This window comes from Neoarius graeffei, chromosome 11 (assembly GCF_027579695.1).
Source record: "Neoarius graeffei isolate fNeoGra1 chromosome 11, fNeoGra1.pri, whole genome shotgun sequence".
NCBI lineage: Eukaryota > Metazoa > Chordata > Actinopteri > Siluriformes > Ariidae > Neoarius > Neoarius graeffei.
Genome location: NC_083579.1, coordinates 30,927,368 through 30,940,577, shown reverse-complemented (window position 1 = coordinate 30,940,577; position 13,210 = coordinate 30,927,368). Strand labels below are relative to the sequence as shown.

Genomic DNA, 13,210 nt, shown 5'->3' with positions numbered 1-13,210 from the left:
TTAAAGAGTATAAAAGTATGAAAATACTGCAAATACTGATGCAAATACTGCCCATTGTGTAGTTATGATTGTCTTTAGGCTTGCCATCCTTCCACTTGCAAGTAGTAAGTGATATGCGCTGGGATCACACACACAGCGGCTCAGTCCCGAATCACAGCTTGTTCACTTCACTCGCGTGCTGTGTGAGCTGCGCAGGGCCGGAGTGTGCACCCTCCAGAGGGCACTCGCTGTTCAGGGCGGAGTGATTTGGAGCGCAGGATGCCTGCGGAGCCGAGCGTATCCGTGTATTGGCATTGCTGTGTGCACGCAAATCGTTTTAAAAACGTTAATCTGATGATCCGCTGATACAGTCTAATGTAAACATGGGCTTAGAGTCACCAGTTAGCCTAACCTGCATGTCTTTGGACTGTGGGGGAAACCGGAGCACCCGGAGGAAACCCATGCAGACACGGGGAGAACATGCAAACTCCACACAGAAAGGCCCTCGCCGGCCACGGGGCTCGAACCCGGACCTTCTTGCTGTGAGGCGACAGCGCTAACCACTACACCACCGTGCCGCCAAAATAAGGTTTTTGTTTATTTAATAATAAAATTTAAAATAGTGTAAAGTATACAAAATAAAAATATTGGTTTGACTCCAAAATGGTAGAACAGGTGTATGTAAAAAAGTGTATTCTTTCTTTTAGTTTGTTTGTGACATTTTTATGACATAGTTTTTATTTGTATAAAGAACCTTTAAGCATTCAGCTGTTTTCATTTTTAAGTGCAATAATAATAATAATAATAATATTGCACTTAAAAATGAAAACAGCTGAATGCTTAAAGGTCCTTTATACAAATAAAAACTATGTCATAAAAATGTCACAAACAAACAAACAAACTAAAGAAAGAATAGACTTTTTTACATACACCTGTTCTACCATTTTGGAGTCAAACCAATATTTCTATTTTATATACTTTACACTATTTTAAATTTTATTATTATTATTATATAAATGCATTTATTATATTAACTAATTAAAATGTATAACACTAAAAGGTTTATTATCATGGCTTTTTGTGAAATTTTGAGCAACTTTAAAACAAATGTGGATTTTAGAAAAAAAAATCTACACATGAAAGTGTTGACTGTTATGTATGTAAAAGATATAATAAAAATATTAATATTGAATTATATTTTTAAATGATAAATGAGATAAAGAAGCAAACAGCTCAAACTGTTTAGATTGTCTCCTTTTTTAAATGAAATTAATTTAAATTAAATTGATTATTGAATCCGCCATGCTGCGGTGTATTTGTGGAGCTCTCACTCCTCAAAGCGCATCAGCTCCTTTTATGGTCACTCGATCCCGCGAAGCGAAACTTTAAAGCGTGCTTTATGGCTGGGTCCCATATGTCCTCGTGCTCCCTATATAGGAGCACTACATACGGGATGGAATAAAGGCGAACTCCCAAAATGGCGGCTAGTTAGTCAGGGCGGAAGTGTGCGCTTTGGAACACCACCAGTAGCTTTTACGTGCTATGTAAGGCACTTTACGTCGGAAGACAACCTTGTAAATACGACACGACGAATAAAATAAAGCATAGAAATAGATACTGATTAAAAAGCAAACAAAAAAAAAAGACCAGAAAATAACTCATTTTAAAACAGAGAACTATAACATCCATGTATCAAGCGAATATTTTCCTTTAACAGCCAATCAGCGTGCTCAATCGCTCTGTTTAAGGCGGGACAAACGAGCCAATTGGATTGTTCCAGTAGCTGAGAGTCGCGTGACGAGCTGTAGGGTTTGGTTGCGCTGCTAGCAAGTGCGCGCAGACTGACAGCAGGAGCGATTTGGATTCATTTGAGACGGTAATGTTCGGTTTTAAATGAGGAGTTGTGCTGTACGGGTGAGAGAGCTGTGTTTGAGTTCGTGCTGTTAATGACGGGACGTTGTGAAGCTGAAATGTGCCGCGAACTCTCAGAGCTGCTGCACTTTACCAGGAGCTGGAGGGGATTAAAGGGGCTGTAGGTGGACTTCAGGCCCGGAAGTGGAGGTGCAGTTAATGGAGCTGTAGAGCTGTGGGAGAGATGTGCAGGGTTGTTTACAGCAGCAGGAGGGAGTGAGGGAGTGAGTGAGGGAGTGCTAGCTTTGGGCCTGTGGGTGGAGGAGGAGGAAAGGAGAAGCTGCACCTTCTCCAAATCTCTGGGCTGGTTTTGGGTTTAATAACTCAGTGTTCTGGATTATTTAGTTTCAGTGGTCGAGAAGAGGTATATTTATATGTTTTTGTAAATTTTTATATATATATATATATATATATATATATATATATATTACATTTATCTCTAATTTTTATTAATTTTTAAAATTTATTTTTATTTGTTGTATAACTTTTAAAAAATTTTTTCTTTAATTTTAATTTTTTTATTTTAATTTTTTATTTATATTTAATTTTTATATATTTTTTATTTATATATTTTTTTTTTTACTTTTATATATTTATTTTATATTAATTTTTATGGGTGGCACGGTGGTGTAGTGGTTAGCGCTGTCGCCTCACAGCAAGAAGGTCCGGGTTCGAGCCCCGTGGCCGGCGAGGGCCTTTCTGTGTGGAGTTTGCATGTTCTCCCCGTGTCCGCGTGGGTTTCCTCCGGGTGCTCCGGTTTCCCCCACAGTCCAAAGACATGCAGGTTAGGTTAACTGGTGACTCTAAATTGACCGTAGGTGTGAATGTGAGTGTGAATGGTTGTCTGTGTCTATGTGTCAGCCCTGTGATGACCTGGCGACTTGTCCAGGGTGTACCCTGCCTTTCGCCCGTGGTCAGCTGGGATAGGCTCCAGCTTGCCTGCGACCCTGTAGAACAGGATAAAGCGGCTAGAGATAATGAGATGAGATGTTTTCGGTATGGAGGACGTCTGGTTTCTCGGTAACGTCACAAGCTGCTTTTTTTTTTTTGTCTTATTAAAAGAACAGAGGCTGTTCACAGGACGACTGTTTAACGGAAATGAGAATCAGAAACGACTTGTTACATTAAATGGAACGATAAACTGATAAAAAGTACAACTTTTCATACTTTAATAAATACAATTTGTATATTGCTGCAGTATTAGACGGAAAAAAACACTTTAGGATGTGCTGTTACAGGAAAATAAGCAACTCCAAAGTCATATGCAGGTCACATGGCCCAAAACTTCATTATTTTCCTGCAACACCAGTATAAAGTGGTTTATTCTATCCACATTCACTGGATATGAGCAACCGCACGCTCTGATTGACTACTAGGATATCAACTCATATACAGTGAGTAGAGAAAAACAAAATGGCGGCGCGCATCAAGTCAGATATATCACTCTGTTATCAAGTATTTAAAAGAAATAGAAATAGCTAAAAGAATATATTCCCCCCCCCCCAATATCGCCTGTTCCACACTCCAGCCCAGCCGGTGGCAGTAATGCACCTTTAAGTTGGTTTGCCAACCACCAAAAAAAACCCTAAAGAAGAAGAAAAAGAAAATGGCGGCAGCGTGTTTTATTGAACCAACCGAGGACCCTGTAGAAGGATAAAGCGGCTAGAGATAATGAGATGAGATTAATTTTTATATATTTATTTTAGGGCGGCACAGTGGTGTAGTGGTTAGCGCTGTCGCCTCACAGCAAGAAGGTCCGGGTTCGAGCCCCGTGGCCGGCGAGGGCCTTTCTGTGTGGAGTTTGCATGTTCTCCCCGTGTCCGCGTGGGTTTCCTCCGGGTGCTCCGGTTTCCCCCACAGTCCAAAGACATGCAGGTTAGGTTAACTGGTGACTCTAAATTGAGCGTAGGTGTGAATGTGAGTGTGAATGGTTGTCTGTGTCTATGTGTCAGCCCTGTGATGACCTGGCGACTTGTCCAGGGTGTACCCCGCCTTTCGCCCGTAGTCAGCTGGGATAGGCTCCAGCTTGCCTGCGACCCTGTAGAACAGGATAAAGCGGCTACAGATAATGAGATGAGATTTATTTTGTATGTTAATTTTTATATATATTTCTAAATAATATTATTATTATTATTATTTAAATCCCCAAAGATCCCTGCTGCATGTTTACAGAAATCCTCTGCTTCTGTGTTCAAAGTGCTCCTGGTGTCTGATGGGATCTGAACAAACACTGTTCAGGACTGAAGTTCATTCCGATCCCATCAGAACCCCAACACCAGGCTGTGTGCTGCTGCTGTTAAAACAGACTCCACGTTTGGTGTCTGTTTAAAGCTTTCCTGCCTTTCAGATTGTAAGTGTAGGTCATAAAGTTTTCCCCGACACCCAGTTATTCTTGTTTAGTGGACTGAAAGCTGCTGAATTCAAGTCACAGACTTCCAATTTTATTAGTTTAAAAAAAAAAAAAACAATTAATGAATTTATCTCCATGTGGCCCTAAATTCTCCGAGTTTTTCCTGCTTCACCATGACCCAAGTCAAGATCCTACATGATGTCATGCATGACGTGGTGGGCTTTCCCTGTTCACGCAAGGCATTGTGGGATACAAATTTGAAACCGGAGAGAAAAGTGTAGGACGTGAGTGTGCGAATGAAACGTGAAAGACCGATTACAGTAACAGAAAGCGAGAAGAAAAGACCTTCTGTTATAAACGCAGGACCAAACTAATAAATATCAGCGGTCAGTGAGCACCTCGGTGTGATCAGCGGTTCGTTTAGCGACAGAATGATGGAGCAGTCAGTGCACGGTCAAAGGGAAACCTGTAGATGGCAGTAAGGGCCTCTGCATGCTCTTGCGATAAGGCTTTCGCAGACAGCTTTTCGCAGACAGTTGTAATTTATCGTTGAGCGGGGAGTAATAGGCGTGCGCGATGTTATTCACCGCCACAACGCAAGGGGGCACGAAGTTGCAAAATTGCTAGGAGTAGTTGGTGGGTGTGGTTAGTGGAGTGTTTATCCTCCGGTTACTTATAATGACTAGAACTGGAGTCGTATAGACGTACGTACTTCCTCACTTCCTCGATCAACCGCTCTTCGTGCTGCTCCATCTTCACTCGTGTTTTTAAAAATGGCGGTCGTGAAAACAAAACAAACCGGGAAAGTAGGGAAGCGGAAGTGCGTGTACAGCGGATGTAGAGTGGACCAATCGGAGCCCTCTTGTCTGCGAGGCTTCTGCGGTGGTCACAGTTTTTGGGAGTTGCGCGCAGAGCGTCTGCGAAGGGGGGGGGGCTACGCAGACGCCATCTGCGAGGACTGCGTTGTCAGCATAAATTGGCCGTAATGCAACACTGTGGATGCCAGCTGCCGTAAAACCCAAAAGAAGGTAAACCTGCGCATGCGCACACAGACTTCCTCTGGCTGCTTGACTGCGCGAAGCGAGTGATTTAATGCACATTATTTGCTTTAATCCCCTCAAATTAAATAACTTCCCAACTGCAGAGTGGCCCGGGTTTTTGAGGTATTACAGAAATAAACATCACAATGAGCACATTTCAGAGGGAACTAAATCTCACTGATTTTATGAAATCGAAAGGCCGTCTAGCTTTAAATAACGTTATGAGAGTGAATTTGACCGTGAACAAGTTGTACATCTCAAAACCTCTCCGATAACCACAGAGCTCATCAGACTCCGGCCAAGTTTACATTAGACCGTATCTGTCTCGTTTTCTTCGCGGATGCACTGTCCGTTTACATTAAAACGCCGGGAAACGGGAATCCGCCAGGGTCCACGTATTCAATCCAGATCGTGTCTGGTCCGGTGCTGTGTAAACGTTGAGATAGGCGGATACGCTGTGCTGAGCTCTAGCTGGCGTCGTCATTGGACAACGTCACTGTGACATCCACCTTCCTGATTCGCTGGCGTTGGTCATGTGACGCGACTGCTGAAAAACGGCGCGGACTTCCGCCTTGTATCACCTTTCATTAAAGAGTATAAAAGTATGAAAATACTGCAAATACTGATGCAAATACTGCCCATTGTGTAGTTATGATTGTCTTTAGGCTTGCCATCCTTCCACTTGCAAGTGGTAAGTGACTTGCGCACTAGGGTTGGGCGGTATTACGGTAAGAAGGTATCCCGTGGTATCCAAAAGTACCAACGGTATTGGTCTCATTACCGTCATTTTAAAAAAATATATAATATCTAAATAAATATGGAGTACATGAGGTCATAATATAAAATAAATTGAAGATCATCCCGAATAAGTGTGATCGTATTTTCACTAATTCTATCAATTTCCTAAAGAAGTTCTCATCGCGTGCAGGGTTGTTTATGTCGTTACCATGGCAACCCTGCGTGACATTTGGAGTCTGACAGAAAGCTTCGCAAGTGACTGAGACCGCGGTTGAAAGATGGCAAGTCAAGATAACGAGTTAGTGGCAAAAAAAAAAAATACATCGGCAGTGTGGCAGTATTTTGGTTTCAAACGAAAAATCTAATATGTCCCCTAAGGCACACCATAGCCTGGGGTACTCCACTTCCACGAGATCTCTCCAATGAGTTGTGTTTTGAGTAGGTTACATGAGTAACAACAAGGTAAAATAATATAACGTATGACATTTGGGATGTGGGTAATAAACGTTTGAAATGTCATCTACTGAAGAAACGGAAGAAAACATCGTAGCGTAAACTGTTAGGTTTCTGGTGGGAATTAGCAATGCGCTTGCTATCTTTGTTGGGTGTGTTAAACCGTATGGATTTAAGTGGAATAATTGTAAGGAGTTATGGGATCAAGACAACGTTTTTAGCAAGGTAAGGCCATTTGATTATTAATTTCCCCGCCATGGCATGACGTGGGCCCATATGATTTTGCCTTGTGCAGCTATCACGCATTTGAATTAGGTTCGCCTCATTTGCGCTGAAGAATATGGTTTATCGCGCAGTCTAAACGGACTTGGGTGTTGGTTGATTCTTTTTCTTTTTTTTATTTCCCATGCTTGAAAGGGTATGATCCTGCTCATCGTGTACTTTTTTTTGATGGAGTAGGTGAAATAGTGCTGCAAATGGCGTTTCAACGCAGACATGTGTAAACGTCAGTTGAATGCTATTTTCAAGATGAAGGAAGAGTTGCGTGATGCTTTTAAATATCTCTTAATCCATTCATCAATGCACAAAATTCGCTTTGCTGCTGAATCCATACCACAATGCACACAATTCGCTATGCTGCTTTTAAATAGTACATTTGAGGCATAGGCGCAGGTCTGGACAAGGTCCGCCGGTATAGGCGCACGTTACACAGTAGGCCGAAACAAAATATTATTTTTTTCTCGGTAATACCGTATACCCCGGGAAAACACAGACAGTTTAAAGGTATCAAAATTTGGATGCCGCCCAACCCTATTGCGCACAGCGGCTCAGTCCCGAATCGCTGCTCATGCGCTTCACTCGCGTGCTCTGTGAGCTGCGCAGGGCCGGAGTGCGCACCCTCCAGAGGGCACTCGCTGTTCAGGGCGGAGTGATTTGGAACGCAGCCGCTGAGGAGGAAGCGACGAGCCGCACTGACACATTTCAACTTGCGTGCCGAATTAGTCATGTGATTAGCGTATCCGTGTATTGGCGTTGCTGTGTGCACGCGAATCGTTTTTAAAAACGTTAATCTGATGATCCGCTGATACGGTCTAATGTAAACCCCACCTCAGGATTGATGAGTTTATAGAAGAGAGAAATTCAATCAGTAGGTGTGACGCCAGGACCTCTGAAGAGCAGAGTTTATTTACATAGTGCGCTAATTAACGTACTTTCGTTTCTCTCTTCCCTTTTCATTTCGTCACTTTTTATTCTACATCTTTCTCAAGCTGTTCTTTCTCAATTCTCTTTTTTATTCCTTTTGTCTAGTTTTCTTTCTCAATTCTTAATTGTCTGTTCTTTCATTGTCTGTTCTTTCTTTGTCTATCTCCACATTTCCTCACTTTTTTCTTTCGTTCTCAATTTTCTTTGTCTCTTTACATTCCCTCATTCTTTTCTTTTATCTTTCTCTCTAGTCCTTTGTCTGTCTTTCTGAATCTTTGTTTTTCCTCCATCATTTCTCTCGTTTCTCTTTCCTTTCAACCATTCACCTTTTTTCTTTCCATCCTGTCCATATCCAGTGATCGATGGATCAGTCTGTCTGAAGTAATGAAGGGTAAATTTCCCCACTGAGGGATGAATAAAGTTTCTCTTATCCTAAAACCGAATGGCTGCATACGTAGATACAAACGCTGTCTTTACTCTGCACTCGGCAGTGTTGTTCACTTTCCGGTCCCAGTCTTGCTTTATTTATGGTTTACGCTGCGGCAGTTCATGACCATGGTGTTTACGCTGTGCGGGACTCGTGCCCTGTCCCTCTTTCCTTAAAAGGCAACTTAAGGTAGGACCTGTGTTTTTGTCAGAGGAGCTGCTGAACGTGGGAAGCTTCAGTATTTTTATTGTAAGTGCAATTACAGTCACAGCCAGCAGAGGGCACTGATCATTACAAACCGCTCCTTTAACACTTGTTTTGTGTATTGGGGGGAGGGGTGAGGAGTAACACGTGAAACCTGAGCAACAGAGGATTTTCTGCTAAGAGAAAGTTTCTCTGAGTTGTGTTTCTACACATTATAACTCATTATAAAGGTAAGATGCCGCTTTGTCTACTGCTGATGCAGAAGGCGGCTATGGAGATTTGACGTCACTTCCTGAACTCAGGGTTTAGGAGACCGTACCGAGTTTACAAGCAGGAATCCCAACACAGCCCGAATGACCCAGGACTCCTTTCCATGCAGCGGTGAAGTGTGCCCTCTGGTGGACAAAGTAATATCACACTTTCACATGTTTTTGTCTCGCTGTGTTTCTCACTCAGGAATCTTCCCTCGTACCCGAGCCAGACGATGGGCAAGAAGAGTCGAGTGAAGACTCAGAAGTCGGGGACGGGCGGGACAGCCGTGGCGTCCCCCAAAGAGATGATGAACCTGATCTCGGAGCTCCTACAGAGTGAGTAAAACATTCAGCTATTCCAGGGCTCAACATTAAGGACTGCCCGATTGCCCGGGGCAAGCGAAACACTCATTTGGGCAAGTGGGATATGTCCCCAACATGCCCGACTGGGCAAGTTGGAATGAGCATATTACCAACTAGCACCACAAAAATTAGGCTTTGCTCTTTTATTTCAGTTCCTAAAAGCGTCCCTCACTACGTATCCGCCATTACGTCTTGGCTGTTTTCTTAGTCTCGGTTTCATTTACTGCTTTGCAAGTTATTTTATATCCCCCCGCTGTTGTATGGTACGCGTACTGTTTTTATAGACCCCTTGTGCATGACGTCACGCATCACATGATTTACAGCCGGGGTCAGATGGACACTGTCTTTCATGCAAGCAAGGCTTAATCTGTCTTCAATAGGGTTAATTTTTTTGCGCTGTTTTTGCTTGTTCGGACGGAGAAATGGATAAAAGGCATTACCGTCTCCCCGCTATCAGGAAAAACGTTAACAAATAGAAGCAAATGATTCAAGAACAACGAGGAAGTGAGTGGTTAAAGAATACGAGGAGAGGAGCTCAGCCTGAAAACTCCAGAGAAATTCGCGATTGTATTTAAAATGTATTTTACAAAAACAAAGTTGGAAGTGAGGATGGAAGAGTTTAAGAATTATTATTATTATTATTATTATTATTATTATTTTTTTTTCTGCTCGCATTTGAGTTAGCGCCTTCATGAAAGTGTTTGATTTCCTTACAGGTGAAGCCGCTTCCTTATTCGACACAGAAAACCAGATTGATTTCAAACAACTTGGGCATAAAAAAAAACTGTACAAGGAGCGACATGAGCGATAAATCCTGAAAGAACAGATTAAGAGCCGAGAGAGCTGGAGCTTTGTTTATCAGAGGAACAGTCCTGTGCAAAATATTTTATGTCGTTCCCCCCCCAAATCTACCTCTAGGTTTCTCATCTCATTATCTGTAGCCGCTTTATCCTGTTCTACAGGGTCGCAGGCAAGCTGGAGCCTATCCCAGCTGACTACGGGCGAAAGGCGGGGTACACCCTGGACAAGTCACCAGGTCATCACAGGGCTGACACATAGACAACCATTCACACTCACATTCACACCTACGCTCAATTTATGCTGCTTTTCCACTACCAACGCGGCTGAGTTGGGCTGAGCCATGCGGTGCTGAGTTGGGCTGAGTCGAGCTGAGCGGGGCTGTTGGAGTTGCATTTCGACTACAACCGCACTGAACCGTGCTGGCTGGAAGTGGGTGGACACATTGGGTGGAGTTAGCGAAAGTGGGTGGACGTCACGTGATGTCGTTAGGCGGCGCAAACAGTGACATCAGTGACCTTTTAAGCGGTAGTCTCATGACCTGGAGAGTAAACAATAAACATGGAGGACATGGAGTCGTTAGTGTTGCTGGTCTTGGTGCTGTGGCTTGTTGTCACCGACAACGCCAGCAGATACTGGCAAGAGCGTATAGATGAGGCGAGGCGCATAAGGCTTCATAATTCTCGTAATTCGTAATTCTTCTTCTTCCGGGTTTACGGTGTTTACAGATCCCAGCGTGCTCGTGGGGCGTGTGGGCATGTGAGGACACTCCTCCTCACCAATCAGTGCACAGGGGAGTGTCTGCTCACGCCCCTAGCTTCACTCAGCTCGGTTTGGCTCGCTTCAGCCCTACTCCAAAACCGTGCGAGTTTTGGGGGCTGAGCAGGGCTGAAGCGAGCCGAGTCGTGCTGTTCTTAGATAGTTGAAACGCGAGCCGTGTCGGGCTGAAGCGAGCTGAAAAAGGGTAGTGGAAAAGGGCCATTAGAGTCACCAGTTAACCTAACCTGCATGTCTTTGGACTGTGGGGGAAACCGGAGCACCCGGAGGAAACCCACGTGGACATGGGGAGAACATGCGAACTCCGCACAGAAAGGCCCTCGCCGGCCACGGGGCTCGAACCCGGACCTTCTTGCTGTGAGGTGACAGCGCTAACCACTACACCACCGTGCCGCCAACCTCTAGGTTTTTTTAAAAAAAGGAGAAAACGTGCTGTTTCATGACACACTGTTTCAGTTCCAGGTTGCCAGGTCTGTATAAGACACTCATAACCTACACACTAAACAATTTTAAACTCCAACATTATCCTGTCTGTCATGATGCAGCATGGGTTATTTTATTTTTAAATTTTTTTTAAACCTAGAGGTGGATGATATAACAAAAAATGTATAAATATTCTCAAACACAGTGCTGTTCAAAAGTCTTGGCATCCTATTTTCTTCATAGAAACTGTTATAGATTTCTATTTTATGATTTCTCCATTATCGAGTAATGAACCTACAGTCTAAGAGAGTTCTACACAAACGCACTGAACTTTACAACAGCTGCATGCGTGTGCAATGGAAATAAATCGACTAAGGCAAGAAAAACTATTTTGGATAAAATTATTGTCCCCGGGGGCAAGTGGGTTTAAAAGTTAATGTGGAGCCCTGTATTCATGGGCAGACTAGTTACCAGTACACATGAAGTGCTGCTTGATTTTTGTCTGTCTCTTTGCGTTTCCCAGAATGCAGCGGTGCAGCTCCGGCTCCAGGAAAGGAGTGGGAGGAGTACGTCCAGATCCGCACCTTGGTGGAGAAAATCCGCAAGAAACAGAAAGGTATTTACTGAACCGTGGTATTCTTGCTGTAGCACTTCAGCATGGAGGCTGATGGCTGCGTCTCGTTCCTCTCCTGCAGGAGTGTCCGTGGTGTTCGAGGGCAGTCGGGAGGATTATTTCCCCGAGCTCATGGCCTGGGCTGCGGATTGTGGCGCGTCCTGCGAGGGCTTTGAGATCACCAGCTTTGGAGATGAAGGATATGGACTCCGAGCCACCAAAGACATCAAGGTGTGTGAGAGAGAGAGACAGAGACTACGTTCAGACTGCACCCTGAAACGACCCATATCCGATTTTTTTTGCCCATATGCGACCTGTATCCGATTTGTTATTGACAATCTGAACGACACAGATCTGATTTTTTCACATGCGACCCAGGCCGCTTGGATATGTGGTCCTAATTCCGATGCATATCCGTTATTTTCACATGCGACTGCAGTCTGACCGGACAGGTCGCATTCATGCGACCTACACGTCATCAACAAGAGACAAACGTCACTATTCTGCGTTGGCTAATCCCGCCTCTTTGGTGGAAAACAACAACATTTGTACAGTTTTCAGAATTTAAATAGACTTTTATAGAATTGATCAAGCTAATGGTGGATTTGGTAGGGACCTGGATGTTGATCTGTTAGCCTGATTAAATAAAACAGTTTCTATAACTGATTTATAACTTAAACCATCCTGTATTACAAGATTATAAGATTGTTCTGGAAATTTCCAGTGATTTGACACCTTCGGTCTCATTAGTCTGCTGCCCACATTAATCAGATTATTGTGTGAGTTCCGCCGCCGCCACAAAAACCACATCGCCAGGTCTCGCCTCATCTCCATAGCAAACTGCACTGGTGTTTCTGCACCTTGAGCCAGTGCTGAGAGAAGTTGCAGAATTCAGCTGGCTATAAACAATCTAAATAAATATTTATAAAAATGTAGAAAAAGTTTATTAATATGATGAAATAAATATGTGCAAATTATTAAGCCTGAATTAAGAGTTTGGTAATACAGCGGCCGTATCCCAAATGACTGCCTACTGAAGCTCGAGTGCACTATATAGAGTTTAAAAATCCATTACTTCCTAGTAACATGTAGTGCACTTATATAGAAATTAGAGAGACATTTAGGAGTCAACCCTCGTTACCAGGCTACACGTTTTCATTTCAGTTCAGAAACAAAAACACACACGAGACCTCACACTTTAACACTAACCAGATAATTAAACAAACACAAAAAAATCATTAAACATGAAGAGTGTGCTTTTTTTTTTTTTTTTTTGTTTACGTATTACGTAGATGTGCTTATTACGTGTCAATTTGCGCATGCGGGACACTTTTGGGTCGTTTTCCGTTCATATTGGAGATCGCATACAAGTCTCATATAATTGGTAATGTGAACGGCCTAACAAAAAAATCGGATTTCAGAACAAATCGGATATGGGTCGTTTCAGGTTGCAGTCTGAACGTAGTGAGAGTCTCACGGTAGTCAAAGAATCGCAAGTTTTATGTACGTGTTGTAAAGCTTCTGATCAAAAGTGACATCATACCATGATGACGCAAGATAAAATATACAGTAAGATTGTGTGTGTGTACGTTATATATTTAACGCAAGTAAAGGAAAAGGTCATTTTGGGCTGTGGCCTTGATCTAACAACCATCCTGTCTAAAGCCTTTCCCACTGAGG

At 43.2% G+C, this 13,210-nt stretch overlaps 1 protein-coding gene across 1 annotated transcript in view; it reads left to right on the top strand.

The window, feature by feature from the left end:
- Positions 1-3,942: 3,942 nt before the first annotated feature.
- setd3 (SET domain containing 3, actin histidine methyltransferase) overlaps positions 3,943-13,210 on the top strand; it is an 88,787-nt gene continuing 79,519 nt past the window's right edge. The window contains 4 exon segments of the mRNA XM_060933709.1: positions 3,943-5,268; positions 8,762-8,892; positions 11,441-11,533; positions 11,613-11,761. Of these exon segments, the coding sequence (XP_060789692.1) occupies positions 5,240-5,268; positions 8,762-8,892; positions 11,441-11,533; positions 11,613-11,761 (402 nt within the window). The 5' untranslated portion in view covers positions 3,943-5,239.